The 13,487-nt window shown below is 33.5% G+C and overlaps 1 protein-coding gene and 1 long non-coding RNA gene across 4 annotated transcripts; one reads left to right on the forward strand and one right to left on the reverse strand.

Annotated features, from left to right (window-relative positions):
- Positions 1 to 587: 587 nt before the first annotated feature.
- On the reverse strand, positions 588 to 1,043 carry LOC122578916. Its single transcript, XR_006320564.1, has 2 exons — positions 970 to 1,043; positions 588 to 822 (listed from the first exon to the last, which is right to left on the reverse strand). It is a non-coding gene; the product is annotated as an uncharacterized LOC122578916 (long non-coding RNA).
- LOC122578915 (5'-nucleotidase domain-containing protein 4-like) lies at positions 792 to 12,427 on the forward strand. Of its 3 annotated transcripts, XM_043750967.1 has the most exons (18): positions 975 to 1,043; positions 1,721 to 1,809; positions 2,923 to 3,230; positions 3,801 to 3,878; positions 4,301 to 4,521; positions 5,488 to 5,580; positions 5,676 to 5,759; positions 5,928 to 6,044; positions 6,774 to 6,879; positions 6,956 to 7,018; positions 7,825 to 7,878; positions 8,405 to 8,462; positions 8,635 to 8,711; positions 9,222 to 9,292; positions 10,747 to 10,807; positions 11,371 to 11,430; positions 11,651 to 11,713; positions 12,097 to 12,427. In XM_043750967.1, exons 3-18 carry the CDS (start codon positions 2,952 to 2,954, stop codon positions 12,217 to 12,219), a joined length of 1,608 nt encoding a protein of 535 aa, XP_043606902.1. In that variant the 5' UTR covers positions 975 to 1,043; positions 1,721 to 1,809; positions 2,923 to 2,951; the 3' UTR covers positions 12,220 to 12,427. The 3 variants fall into 3 exon arrangements, with proteins under 3 accessions (XP_043606901.1, XP_043606903.1, XP_043606902.1); XM_043750966.1 differs by lacking the exon at positions 1,721 to 1,809 and having other exon boundaries at positions 792 to 1,043; XM_043750968.1 differs by lacking the exon at positions 1,721 to 1,809 and having other exon boundaries at positions 952 to 1,035.
- Positions 12,428 to 13,487: the final 1,060 nt, after the last annotated feature.

Below are 13,487 nucleotides of genomic sequence, written 5' to 3' on the forward strand. Positions count from 1 at the left end.
CAATTCACCTATCTATTATCTCCATTTACCTATACTCTTTACCTTCCCTTTAAAAATGGTCTAAGGAGAGATTAAATGCTCGTAATGACCTAACCCCAACCTTCAATAGTTTTCAAGACTATTATCCTCTCCCATTTCCACTTGACCCAATGAATTTTGGATTTATCTTACCCTCCTGGCCACAAAAAATGCTTCATTGAGAAAGACTTTATTTACAAGTTATAACTATGAGTTCTGCAATATATCTATTTAAAACAATAATACTATTATCTATGTTTCAAAAAACAAAGTATCTCACAAAACTTGAAAAACTGCAAAACCACAATAACCAATTCTATCAAAAATAAAATACAAAGAAAAAAAAAATACATAAAAATAACTGTAACTATTTAGCATAGGACTAACGAAAAATTCCCCCCAAAAGTATAGCACCACCACAGGATGCAATTAACCCGGGAAAAGAATAAAAATAAAAAAAAACGGTCATCACAGCCATTCACCCCGGTCCGTACAACTAACACAAGAAAGAATCCAATTCAATCCCCCACTATATATACACATAATCATCATCTGATTCCCTCCACAGATGAAAAAAAAACACATATAATAATTCCATCCATCAATCAATCAATCAAATCATTAATTAATTTTAATGAAAAGCCCACACCACACTAACATCCAAAAAGAATGAAAAAATAAAAACACTGATGATTGCGTCAGCAAAACGCTCACCGTTCAATTAATGATTCCTTCTGCTTCTTCAACCTTATTCCATCTTTGTAAAATCAATTAATATTTCCTCTTTTGGAGTTGGAATTGATTCTGCTCCTCCTCACATTCATTCTCATTCTCATCATTTCATATAATAATAATAATATAAATTATACATATATCTATCTATCTCAATTAATTATGTAATAATCGCGTTAATAATAATAATAATAAGATGCGTATTCCTAGAACACTCACCGCTTTCACTCGTTTTCCCCTTAACTTAGGGTTTTCTTCTTCTACACACTTCTTCTCTTCAAAAAGGTCTCAAGGTTTGCCCTTATATAATTAATTCTTCACTCAATTTGTTACTATCAATCTATATATATATAGATCTTAATTCATATATTGAAGCGATTAGATAAGAATGCATTTGAGCCACATAATTTAGATGCCAGAACTTTTAAATTATTACTTGTTATATATGTGAGGAAAAGTCGCAAATTAAATTCACACGTGTCACATGTGAATAAATATATATTAATGTTAGTTTTTTTTTATTTGTTCACTATAGCCTTGACAGCTTTTCAAGTGTGAATGAAAGAACCTAATTACATGTGATATATAAAAATGTATGTATATGTATATACAAGTCACGCATGTTTCGTGTGGTTTTAGTTTGATTAGCTGTTAAGTTCACTCATATAGTGTTTATGCTAATAATATGTATATTAAAGTGCTTTCCTTGCTGGCTTCTTAGACACTTTTTTATGATTTGCCTAACTGAGTTGTTTTCGTTATCATTTTTCTGTCTTCGATTGTCCATTCACACATGCTTTTTTTTTCCCCCTTGGGTATATATAAGATTTCGGATATACATGTTTTAGTGTCGAGAGTTGCATTGCATTTTTTTTTTCTCCAGATTGTTCAGGTTTTTGGTGGATTGATTGAGTTTGGAGATTGTAACGGTTTTACTTGAAATTTAGTAGATTTTTTTTTGGGATGTTAGGTGTTTATCAGGGCATATAAAGGGAGTTTACGCTTAAACCTTTTGAGTATTTACACAATTTCTTTGCGTTCAATCTTTGGTCATTGAAGGTATGTCACTATGTCTCCTAAGGTGGTTTTCTGTAGCGTTTGTTTTATCTATTTATTTATTAATTTTTTTAACTAGGGGCTACTGTGATGTATATTTGCATTATGTTTTGATATATTTATCTAATTGGTTTGAGTTCTGACCTAAACTTTTGGGGTTTAATTTGTTACTTGTAAGCGGCACTATCGTCTGCTTGTAGGCACCTTCAGTATGTCCAATCATATTATTTTAGTAGATCTATTCGTGTTATAAAATGCAGCACGCAATGTGTCGCAATTCCGGTTTTGTTGCACCTTGGTTAATAGTCCCTAGGTTTGTGTCATTCACCCGCAAGTTATTGAAAAAGATCCTCTATGTTTCTTCCTTTAATTACCATGATCACTTGCTTTTTGTGCTTATCTGATACTTTGTACTATGATTAATTTAACATCGTACGATTAACTTATGAATGTACAGATTTATTTACTAAACTGTCACTTAGTATACTATGTTGAAAAGATATGCTGCTAGGTTGAGCTCTTAGAATGTCTAGCCCTTGACAATGCACTCTTGTTATGGGTTCTTTGATGAACTGTCTATATTAAGTTTCAAGCATTTCTTAGATACCTGAAATTAAGAGTAATTACATAGGACTAATTGGCAGGCGACTAGCCGTACAAATATGCCTAAAATCTGGTGCTAGCACATGGCATGATCAATGGCTAAGATTTAGAAAGAAAAATTGCATAAAGTCATTGAATTCTTTTTGAACTTTAATCACTAATCATGCGTGTCAACAAGATATTTTTAAGCATATTTGTAGGCCTATCAAATTAGTCACAACATATTATATTATATCAATTATAATTATTATCGAAGTGAACAGTGGAAAACAAAAAAAAAAGCCATACGATATATATTTGGTGGTTCATCACTGTAGCTGCTCCTGCAATTTGTATCATCTCGAATGTAGTTGACTTGGGTTAAATTTGCCTCTTCTTGACTTATATTCTTTGTTGATCACTTTATGCATCATGTATCCAAAACTTTATATGATACTAGTGTGTTCTTCTACTTTAAGGTATGCTATTGTGAAGTCAATTCAAGATATTGAACTATCTTTCTGTTTGAACCAGGCCCTTTTCATATAGGAGCAAGCTATAAAATGGAGGCCCCTGGTGATGGAGTTACATCGGCGATGCAGGGACCTAATGGCCGTGAAAATACTCAGGTTTCATGTGTATGGACATCTCCTGAAGGAGGGCAAAAGATTGATATCGGCAAACATATTTTCTGTAACAGGGCTGTGAATATGAAAAACATAGTGGCAGTCGGCTTTGATATGGATTATACGTTGGCTCAGTACAAGCCTGAAACTTTTGAGTCCCTTGCGTATAACGGCACTGTCAAAAAGTTAGTGCTTAACTTGGGATACCCTAATGAGGTTTGTTTATGTTGATCATGTAAAACCTGGATGAACTATGGTTTTGAAAATGATTTGTAGCTGATCACTTTCAAAGCGTTCAATATGAGTGTGTAAAAGCAAAGTTGCAAAAGATGATAATTACTAGTGTCTCCAGGATGTCAAGAAGAGATCATAAATGAGGAATAACTGACTCAATTTGTTTTTGATGTAAAAATTAAGCTTGATATGATTCCTTAACTTATGGGTAAATCTGAATAGTCACCCCTTATGATAGATTAATTTGAAGTTAGTGCACCCCTTTAAGCCTTCCTTTTTGTAGAACAGTTTGTTAATATTCACATTTACTTGAAAGTAATGTTTACATTTTTGCAAAGTAGTATCAAACATTTTATATTTGCTCTTTGTATCTTATTCTTTTGGTGAGAAACTAGACCCTTGTTTGATTGATTACTGAGAGATCTGGATTCTATAAATGCCCATCAAAACACAAGTGAATTGAAGCCTGAATTAAGTATTTACTTGCTAGAATTTGTGTCGTATCACATGTTTTGTGACTTACACTTCTATGTATCGGTTTATTCAATGCAGTTACTAGATTGGTCTTTTGATTGGACGTACATGGTCAGAGGACTGGTTCTTGATAAAAAGAGAGGAAATATACTGAAGGTTTGTGCTTATCACACGTAAAAATATTACTGTTTATGTCGTTATCTTCATGTATTTGACTATATCTGTGTTTTCGGTAACCTTTTGAAGGTTTGTGCTTATCATATATATAATGTTTTCTGCTTAGGTCAGCATATTCATAAATTTGACTTTATTTGTGTCTTCAATAGCCTTTTTTCAGTCTGCAACAGCACAGTCGATGGGGATGAACTGAGTTTCACTAGTCAAAAAGAATTGAAAAAATCCTAAGATTATGAACATACCAAGTAAAATGAATCCCCTAATACTTAAAATATGACTTGGTAAGAGAATATGCAGACAACCAAGATAGCTTATCGTAGTGGTGCTGATATTTGAATGTATTTTTATTTTAGTTTCAAGGTTTTTGCATGTTATTATGTATTTATCTACTTGTTTTGCAGATGGACAGACATAAGTATGTCAAAGTGGCGTATCATGGATTTAGGTTATTGTCAAAGGATGAGAAGGTTGCTACATATGGGAACACCCTAGTTCGAGATGCTTTTGATGAGCCTGACTATGCACTTATCGATACTCTTTTCTCTCTAGCTGAAGCGTATTTATTTGCTCAGCTGGTCGACTTCAAGGATAATAATCCAGGAAAAATCTCAGAAGAAAAAGAGTAAGGATGTGCAGATTATTTTCTGGTCAATAGTGGCTAAAACTAGCATGGCTGTAAATGAGTCGAGAGCTCAAGCTCAGGGCTTGAACTTGGCTTGTGTATTTTAGACTAAGCTCAAGCTGGGCTCGAAATCTGAATTTTATACAAGAATTTGTATTCGATTAGTGAACTTATAGTCCATGTAAAACCTGAATTGAAAAACAAAAATGATTTTAAACTATATGGATTAGGACAAAAGTTGATTATAAGTCAAATACCATGTATAAATTCTATGTATAACATGATTTAGAAATCCCAAATCCGAAAATACATATATATTTATAAATATCTATACATACTACTGTAAGCTCGAGAAACTTGATAAGAGATCAAGCCGTGAGATCGAAAAACTCGATAAGAGCTTGGGGTGTAAGCTCGAAATACTCGATAAGAGCTCGAGGCGAGCCCTTAAAAGCTCGAGCTTGGTAGTCTGTATCTCTTTCAAGATTGATTTTTAAGCTTGAGTTTGAGCTTAAATTCGGTAAAAGCTTTAAATTTGATAAAAGCTGTTCAAAAAGAAAAAAAAAAAATTTTTTTGATAAAAGCTTGATTCGATTTCAGCCCTGGTAGCAAGTATAATTGGTTTGTTAGCTACATGTTTTAATATGAGATCATAAAGCTACTAGCCAGTATATTAAATATGCATATGAGATAAAGTTCTAACCTTTATATCAACGCTGGGGGTGGCCAGGGAAATGGTTGGAACCAGCCACGAGCAATTAAAACCCGGTTAGGTCGCTACATCTGAGTCAAAAATGGCTTGCCTTCCCCGGGTAACCCGAACATGGAAAGTTTTCTCCGTTTATGGTTTCAACTTTCATTTGACCTATACAAAGAGTTATTCCGACGGTTAAATATCTAACCCATGTTGGTTATATTATCTCTGTTTCATTCATTCTAACATTTGTGGCAAATGTTCTTTTGCAGTTATTTCCGTATGTACAGAGATGTTCGGGCTGCAGTTGACCTGTGCCATCGCGATGGAACCTTGAAGCAGATGGTCGCACATGATCCGAAAAGGTAAAGTTACTTTTGACATGTGAAAATAATTAGATCTCGACAGCATTCATTACACTGTTTTAGCTTTTTAATTGTGTCAATATTTTCAAAATCAGGTACATCAATGAAGACAAATCAATTGTCCCAATGCTTCAGATGCTTAGAACTTCTGGTCTTGCTGTATTCTTAGTGACAAACAGGTGTGTCTGTACTCCTAGTTTGTTTCTGCCAAATAGATGAGCTCAGCTGCATGACACTACTGCGGTCTGCAATAATAGATGTTATACACAACTTCTGCTTGAGATCATGGTGCTGCATATAATTACTGCATGGGCTATTGTAATTTAAGTTTTGTATATTTGATGCAGCCTTTGGGACTACACAAATGTGGTGATGAATTTTTTATGTGGCCCCCAAAAGCTTGATGCCAGATCCACACTGACTCTTGACTGGCTCCAGCACTTCGATGTTGTCATAACCGGCAGGTCTTGTTCTTTCATCAATTTAAAGATTGGATATTTTACTATGTACTCGTAACTATGAATGTGATACATGTTGAGGAGGATTTGCTATGTTGGAGATGAGAGTTTATATATTTATTTCAACATTTTATTTGGAAAGGCAAGTATCCATGCACATCCACACTTTTTTACAATATCCCTACCACGGGACTAGACTAAGAACCCTGTGATATAGAATCACCCTGGTTTATGAGTATGTAGACATAAACCAAAAGTATTTGACAAGATGAATAAAAGTAAGATAGAGCTTTCATGTTGATTTATGCTGTTTTTTCCTTCTCTTGGCTGTAGCCACGTCTCTACGTAAATGATTTATTAAATATGTGTTTTTTTCAGAGCTTGTAGTGTTATGTTAATATGGAGGTCTGAGAACTTACATGTTTAGTTTTCATATGTAAACATTTTTACCTGTTCATATAGCATTTTATACTTCTTTGCATTGTTTTATTTATAAGGAAATATAAGATGCTAGAATTATAGATTTTTTAGTTTTGCGGTTGGTTCTTTTCTTTTGAATATTTAAATTGATAAGAACATTGGTTGTTTCGTAAATTCCTTAAGATCTTGAAATTTGCGTGACAAGGTATTTGCATGCTGGTAGCGTCTTTGTTGCATATTGTTTATCCGCCAATAAAAATCCTGCTAATTAAACATATCAATATATCATAAAGTAGCATCCATTTAATTATGCAGTGCAAAGCCGAAGTTTTTCCATGATGAAAATCGTGCTAATCTTTTCGCTGTGGATATTGAGTCGGGAATGCTTATCAATACCGACAATGGTAGTCCTATGGCTCAGGTATGGCCAATTTATGGTATTTGTATTTCATTCCCCCATGGGTTATTTATGCTAATCAGAATTGTATGTTCATCAGGTGGGCGGTCCTTCTTTAGAACTGCCAGATGAGATGCCAGATAAAGCTTACAAAGTGTTCCAGGTAAATAATCTTTCAGAATACAAACGGGTAAGGAAAGTTGTGTGTTGAACCACTAAGGTGGTTGTCACCAACTTGTGCCTCTCAATGTAGAGGTCACAAGTTATACCATGGCATAAACCCCCTAGTGGCCATTGAGGCTCTCCAGTTATGACTCCGGGCCCGCAAAGCGAGTGGGATTCCCCAATCTCGTAAGAGGCCAAAAAAACTTGTCTATTGTGCTCGTTCCATCCACTGAGGTTGCATAGCAGTTTGTTAGGTAAAGGGTTGTAACAAGTAATTTTAAACTGTGTGTCAAAGCTGATCGGGTTAGGTTGACCTGCCGACATATTGTCCATTTTTTGAATTTTAGAAATCAGTATTGTATAAATTTGATTCCTAAAGATATTTTATCATAATAATCGTAATTATTTTATTAATAAATAAGATGATCTAGAGGTCTATAAGCATTTTTGGTAACTTTTCACCCGCCCAGCCTATTTGACTAGTTTCCTCTTAAGCTACTATCTTATCCGTTTATCTTTTTATATAAGATAAATTAAATTCAACCCGAGTTGGCTATCATTTTTACAATTTGGAAAATGTTTTAAATATCCTTTAATAACGAGAAAAGAGGGAAAGTTTATGGGCCCATATCAATATCGCCAACTTTACATGATGACAGTAAAAGTTTAAAATGGTTACAGTTTTCTTGTGACATCCCATAATGATAATTGTTGCAACTTCATAGGTTGGAGGGAACACAGTCTAGGATTCTTTGGGTGTGTTTTTCATTCACATATGTGACTCTTCTTGGATGACTCTTTCAGGGAGGCAATGTTGGCCATCTGCACAAACTACTGAGTATCGAATCAAGCTCACAGGTGTTGTACTTCATCTATTGGCTAAGTTTTCAGTTTTTGGGCCTAACCTGAAATTGAATTGCTATTTAATGTTTTGAATCATGAGTAAACTCGAGTAGATTTACTACAACTTTCTTTAGATGATGTATGTAACTTTTTAAGGTAGCCAAATGTGCAGTTCAGGTGGGTTGGGTTCTGGGTCAAAACTGGTAAGTTTTTACTACAGGTTAGAGTGGTCTGGGTTGGGTTGACACATTAACATATTTCTCCTTTTTATTTCTTTTTCTAACTTTGGAACTTACGAATCTAGTTAGCTGGGCACTTACAAATGTACTCTAGACTTGAATGACATTTTTAATTAGCTTCAAAAAAAAAAATCTAGGTTTTTTTTTTTTCCTTCATTTTTAATTAGCTTCACTATCACATGTGTCTTTTATATCGTGACCTGAGCTCTGCCAGTATCATGATCTTGATACTATCTAGTTGCATTAATTAATTTTACTTCACTTGCAAGGCAAAATTAACCCATGCCGTTCACTGCTGTTAGGTTCTTTATGTTGGAGATCACATATATGGGGATATTTTGCGCAGCAAAAAAGTCCTGGGTATACCTCTCTATGCTGTACTTTCTCAACTCTAACATAGAGAAAGTTGCTTAAAGTAGTATTATGCAATCAATTTGTTATGGCACTTGTCTTTCTAGTTATCATACCTTGTTAGCAAGTTACATGATGATGACATTATTTTTTTAACTGGTAATCCAATTACATGGATCAGGTTGGAGGACGATGCTTGTCGTTCCAGAACTTGAAAAGGAAGTTAAACTTCTCTGGCATTTACGAGACACTCGTAAGGTAATATTTGGTTTCAGCCATGTCTTTTGTGCTAATGGATATTGATTATGAATGGCAAATTTGGTTTCAAATCTATGTGATTTTTTTTTTTTTTTTTTTTTTTTTTGCATTATTTTTTTTACTAAAACTCTCTGAACAGATTATGTCCATTGACAAAGTATATATAGTGAATTAGTGATCACTGAACTTGTATAGTTTTCTCAATTACATAAATTGACAAAAAAATGTATCGTTAACATACTTATACTCTGATAATCTTTCAGTCAATGTTATTTCCCTGTGCTTTTGACCAAATCAACTAACATAATTGGTCTATATGGGACAAAAGGTTCATAAAAAGAAATAGTTGACAGTCTAATATGTCAATCCTCGTAGTTAATTATGTATGTGCCAACTTTACTTTTCATCGCCTGATAAGATCATTATTCAGTGTTCTTTTCATTTATAAGTGTGCCCTGATAAATTGGAGAACATTATCTTTTTTCCTACTGAATCATGTACTTTCTGTAGAAACTTATATTGCTTCGGAGTGAGCGAGATCAGATAGAGGATCAAATCCATCATTTAAAATGGTCCCTTCAGTAAGTACATATATCAGTAACCATCTTTTTTCTGACTGTGATTATGAAAAAACTGCTAGACACACATGTTACAACAGAATGCAAAGTATCCTTACAGTTTTTAGTCTTGGATTTAAGGAGTATTCTACTATGAATAAAGTCAATGCCTTCCCACTTTTATAAAGTTATGCATTATAAATTGACCAGGTTGGCAGATATGGTTACGTACTAACATATAAAACTACCTTTTTTAATATGGGTCTGGTAATTTGATTTTGGCCTGCAAACATCTTCTTGTCCAGTTTTGTTGAACTTTTTAGTTAATAGATGCCTTAACAAAGTCTGCAAAAGCCTACAATCTTATATTATTACAACTATAATCTGAAGTTTTTTATTAAAAAATTTAGGATGTACTTTTAATGCATACAACTGGTCTAGCTGATAAAGGGTTGAAATTACCATTTGCAGCTGATAAATAAATAAAAGGTTTTTTTTTTCCTACCCATTCCCTTTTAGCTAAATATTGTTATTTGACTCGTTTTGAACTAAACACAATCTTAATTTGTTACCGGGTGAAACCATATTTGTTACACTCTTGCAAGTCACGAGTCGAGTCAAAACACACCGAAAAAGTGGGGACTTTGTAGGTGACTTGAAGTTGCTCCCGACTCTTGCATGACTTGTGAGTAAGCCATAAAATGGTTCGAGTCTAGAGAACAAAGAACAAGTTGTTATCGTAGTTTCATCAGTATCTATGTAAATATTTTCAATTTTATACAAAAACAATTTGGTTATATTAAACGTATAGAACATTTTTATATGTAAATATATATATATATATATATATAGGGAAAAGTGAATATAAGGTTGTGATGTACCTAAGCTTGGATATGGAACCCTTCACGTACTAATTTTTTAATATTTGAGATATAATGAGTATATGATTGGGCCCCATGTTTTTTATGGACTAAAATATTAAAAGGTGAGGGGTTCTATACCTAAGCTTGAGTACATGACAACATTATATTCTCATCCCACACATACACACACACACACATATATATATAATTACTAATGGGAAAAGTGAACATGTGGCTATTATGTACCTAAGCTTAGGTATAGAACTCCTCACATTACTAATTTTTTAATATATCTAGTATAATGAATAATGATTGGGCCCCTCATGTTCTAAATCAATTAAAATATTAAGATGTGAGGGTAACTATACCTAAGCTTGGGTACATGACAATTTTATAATGCCATCCCTCATTATTAATATCCCGACTCTTACGAGTCGAGTCACGAATCAAAAACCTGGGATTTCGAGTAAAGAATCGACAACTATGGTGGAAACTACCACTTCTAGCTGAAATATCTAGAATTCTAATGGTCACATATGCCCAAGGATTGGTGTATTCTATGCAGTTAACAATAAATGTAAATAGCTGTCTGATTATACTTGTATTATCTCACAGACGTGAGTGTTTGGATACCGCTGAAGGGGAAAAGGTCTCTGCAAAGCTCGATTTACTTGAGGTTGGTATAGAACAGCTCATTGTTCCTTATCTAAAATGATGTCATATTATAAAAGTAGCCCCATTTATGATTTTTTTGAACTATGCTTAGTAGCAGAACCATATATAATAAAGGCAGGCCAGACGTATCAAAAAGGGGTAGTTTTGGTAACATACTTGACCAAAAAGGTTTTTGCTTATTTGGTATGAGATAGTACGAGTGGAACAAATCCAGCTGGGTTGACGAAGAATATTTTTTGTCAATATATTCTTTTTTTATTATTGATAGTTTTTTACATTTTTTGGTTGACTTTCTTCCTGTTTGACCAATTGGAACCATCTGACCAGTTTCTTTTATAGCTAACCCTTTTGTAACCTATATGCTGTATCCGTCAGAGATAATACATAATCCAAATCTACCTGTCCATAGTAAATTGATTTAGGTAGCCATCTCTACATAATCTATAATCATTATCAGTGCTAATTCCTTTTAAGTTCATATAATTCTTGCTCCTAAACACCACCAATATGTTTCTGCATCACTTATAAAACCTTATTCTTCTGTAATGTGTTTTATTGATACAGGCACAATGTGACCGTGTTCGAATAACACATCAAGAGACTCTAAAAGTTTTTCACGAGAAGGTAGCCACTTTTACAACGGACCTATATGATTAAGTCAAACTTTTAACAGTGAAATTTATAATGTTTCTTTTCTCTAACCACCAATTATTAAACATACTTTTTAGTACTTGAATCAACACAAGTATTGCCAAAAACTGTTAAAAGACATTTGGAAATTAGAAAACCTTTGTTACCTTTTTTGTGCCATTCTTGAAAGTGACATTTTCGTTCGTAATGACAGTTCCACAAGGTGTGGGGGCAGCTCATGAGAACTGGGTACCAGAATTCACGCTTCGCTCATCAGGTTTTAGTGATTTTCTTTTGTACTTAATAACCAGTGGTGAAAAATGGATGAGTAGGGCAGGTTTACTATTGAGTCAAAGCAGGTCTGGGTTTAAATTGGTGATAATTAGATGGGGTTGAAACAGATCCTTTCAGGTTGACTTAAAAGCACTCTTTGGTCAATTTAAAAGATTTTTATTACTCTGCCGTTCAAAAAAAAAAAAAAGATATTACTAATATTCGGTTAAATATGGTAAGAAAATGATTTTTGAGGTTATATAACTAAAGTGAAGTTATCACATTTTATTTTTTCAGCTCTGTCAATTTTAACTGAAAATGCTGGTATATTGTCTGATTGTAAGTTAGAGTTAGATGAAGCCTTAGTGTTAATTTTTTGTAACATAGGTGGAGCGATTTGCATGTCTTTACACAAGTCAGGTTGGTAATCTGGGCCTATATTCTCCTGCAAAGTACTATAGGCCAAGTGAAGATTTCATGCCACATGAATTTGATGTCATCTCTCTGTAAAAATTGACAAATATGCGTATATGATATGATTTTACTTGGTAGCTTTTGAGACTATGGATGATGCAAACTAGAAGCATCATGTTATTCCTCTTTTTTTTTTTCTTTTTTTTTTTTTTTGGTAAAACCTCCAAGAGGATGAGCAGCAAACTAGAAGCATCACATATATTTATATTGGTTTTAATAAGGAAAAGAAGTTCTAATTTTTTTATACATTACTTACACTCTTGATTTCATACATTACTGACACTCTTAACCCTAAATGGCAAATAATCTCCGGTTCAATAGATATAATTATCTCCGGTGCAAAAGAATATGGACACCATGACTATTATGGACCAATCATACTGATCATGTGAACTTGAATGTGGAATGACTCATAGCTGCATAATACACCAAAACCGAGTCAATCTAGACATGAATGATCGTTGCACTTGAATTGCGCATGTTTGCTAATTTTGTCTACCTATACATTTGTTCGACATGGCACGCTAATCATTTATATTTAATGTTACTAAAGCTGATATTGCAGCATCAGTTTGTGCTTTTAACATAACAAACGAACTAACAGCCAATAAAGAGAGTGATTTGATTGGTGGGATATGTGTTTGTAAACAGCTTGTAAATTGTTTGTAAATTTTGAAGGGTGTTCACTGCAGACATATAGGGAAATCCAACACTATCAATATAGCTGAAAATACTATCACAAAAAACCAACCAGCTTTTCATATTATATCCTAAAGCATATTCGATGCGTAACAGCAAATGAATCAAGAATAAAAAAACCATCAATACCATGTTTCTGTGACAAAAGATGCATTGACAAGCTGAATTGTTTCCATGATATATTAAATAACATAATTTGATCAAGTTTTGTACTACAAAAAACCTTTAACATAAAACTCTTCGATTTATTCCATATAGAAATTGAAATAAATCAGTGTGCTGTAGACCATAATATTGGCTTCCTAGTTTCTAAAGTCCCAATTACTTGCATCAAATGATAGCTAACCTTTTTTATGAACAAAATCATCCACGCATCTCAAAGGATGCTTAAGATAGACACACAAGTAAAGCAAAGTTTTAGATGTAGCAAATACGATGACTATTGGTTTTAAATCTTTTCATTTACTTTTTATACCTTAAAGAGAAAACTAAAAATGAACTTTTTAGCTTAGTCAACGCTCCTAATTGTACGGTAATTAGTTGGCTATTAGTACGGTACCGTATAATCTTTGTTAGCATATAGTACGGTATCAAATTGTACTGAA

The sequence above is a fragment of the Erigeron canadensis genome, chromosome 8 (genome assembly GCF_010389155.1).
Source record: "Erigeron canadensis isolate Cc75 chromosome 8, C_canadensis_v1, whole genome shotgun sequence".
In the NCBI taxonomy this organism is placed as follows: domain Eukaryota; kingdom Viridiplantae; phylum Streptophyta; class Magnoliopsida; order Asterales; family Asteraceae; genus Erigeron; species Erigeron canadensis.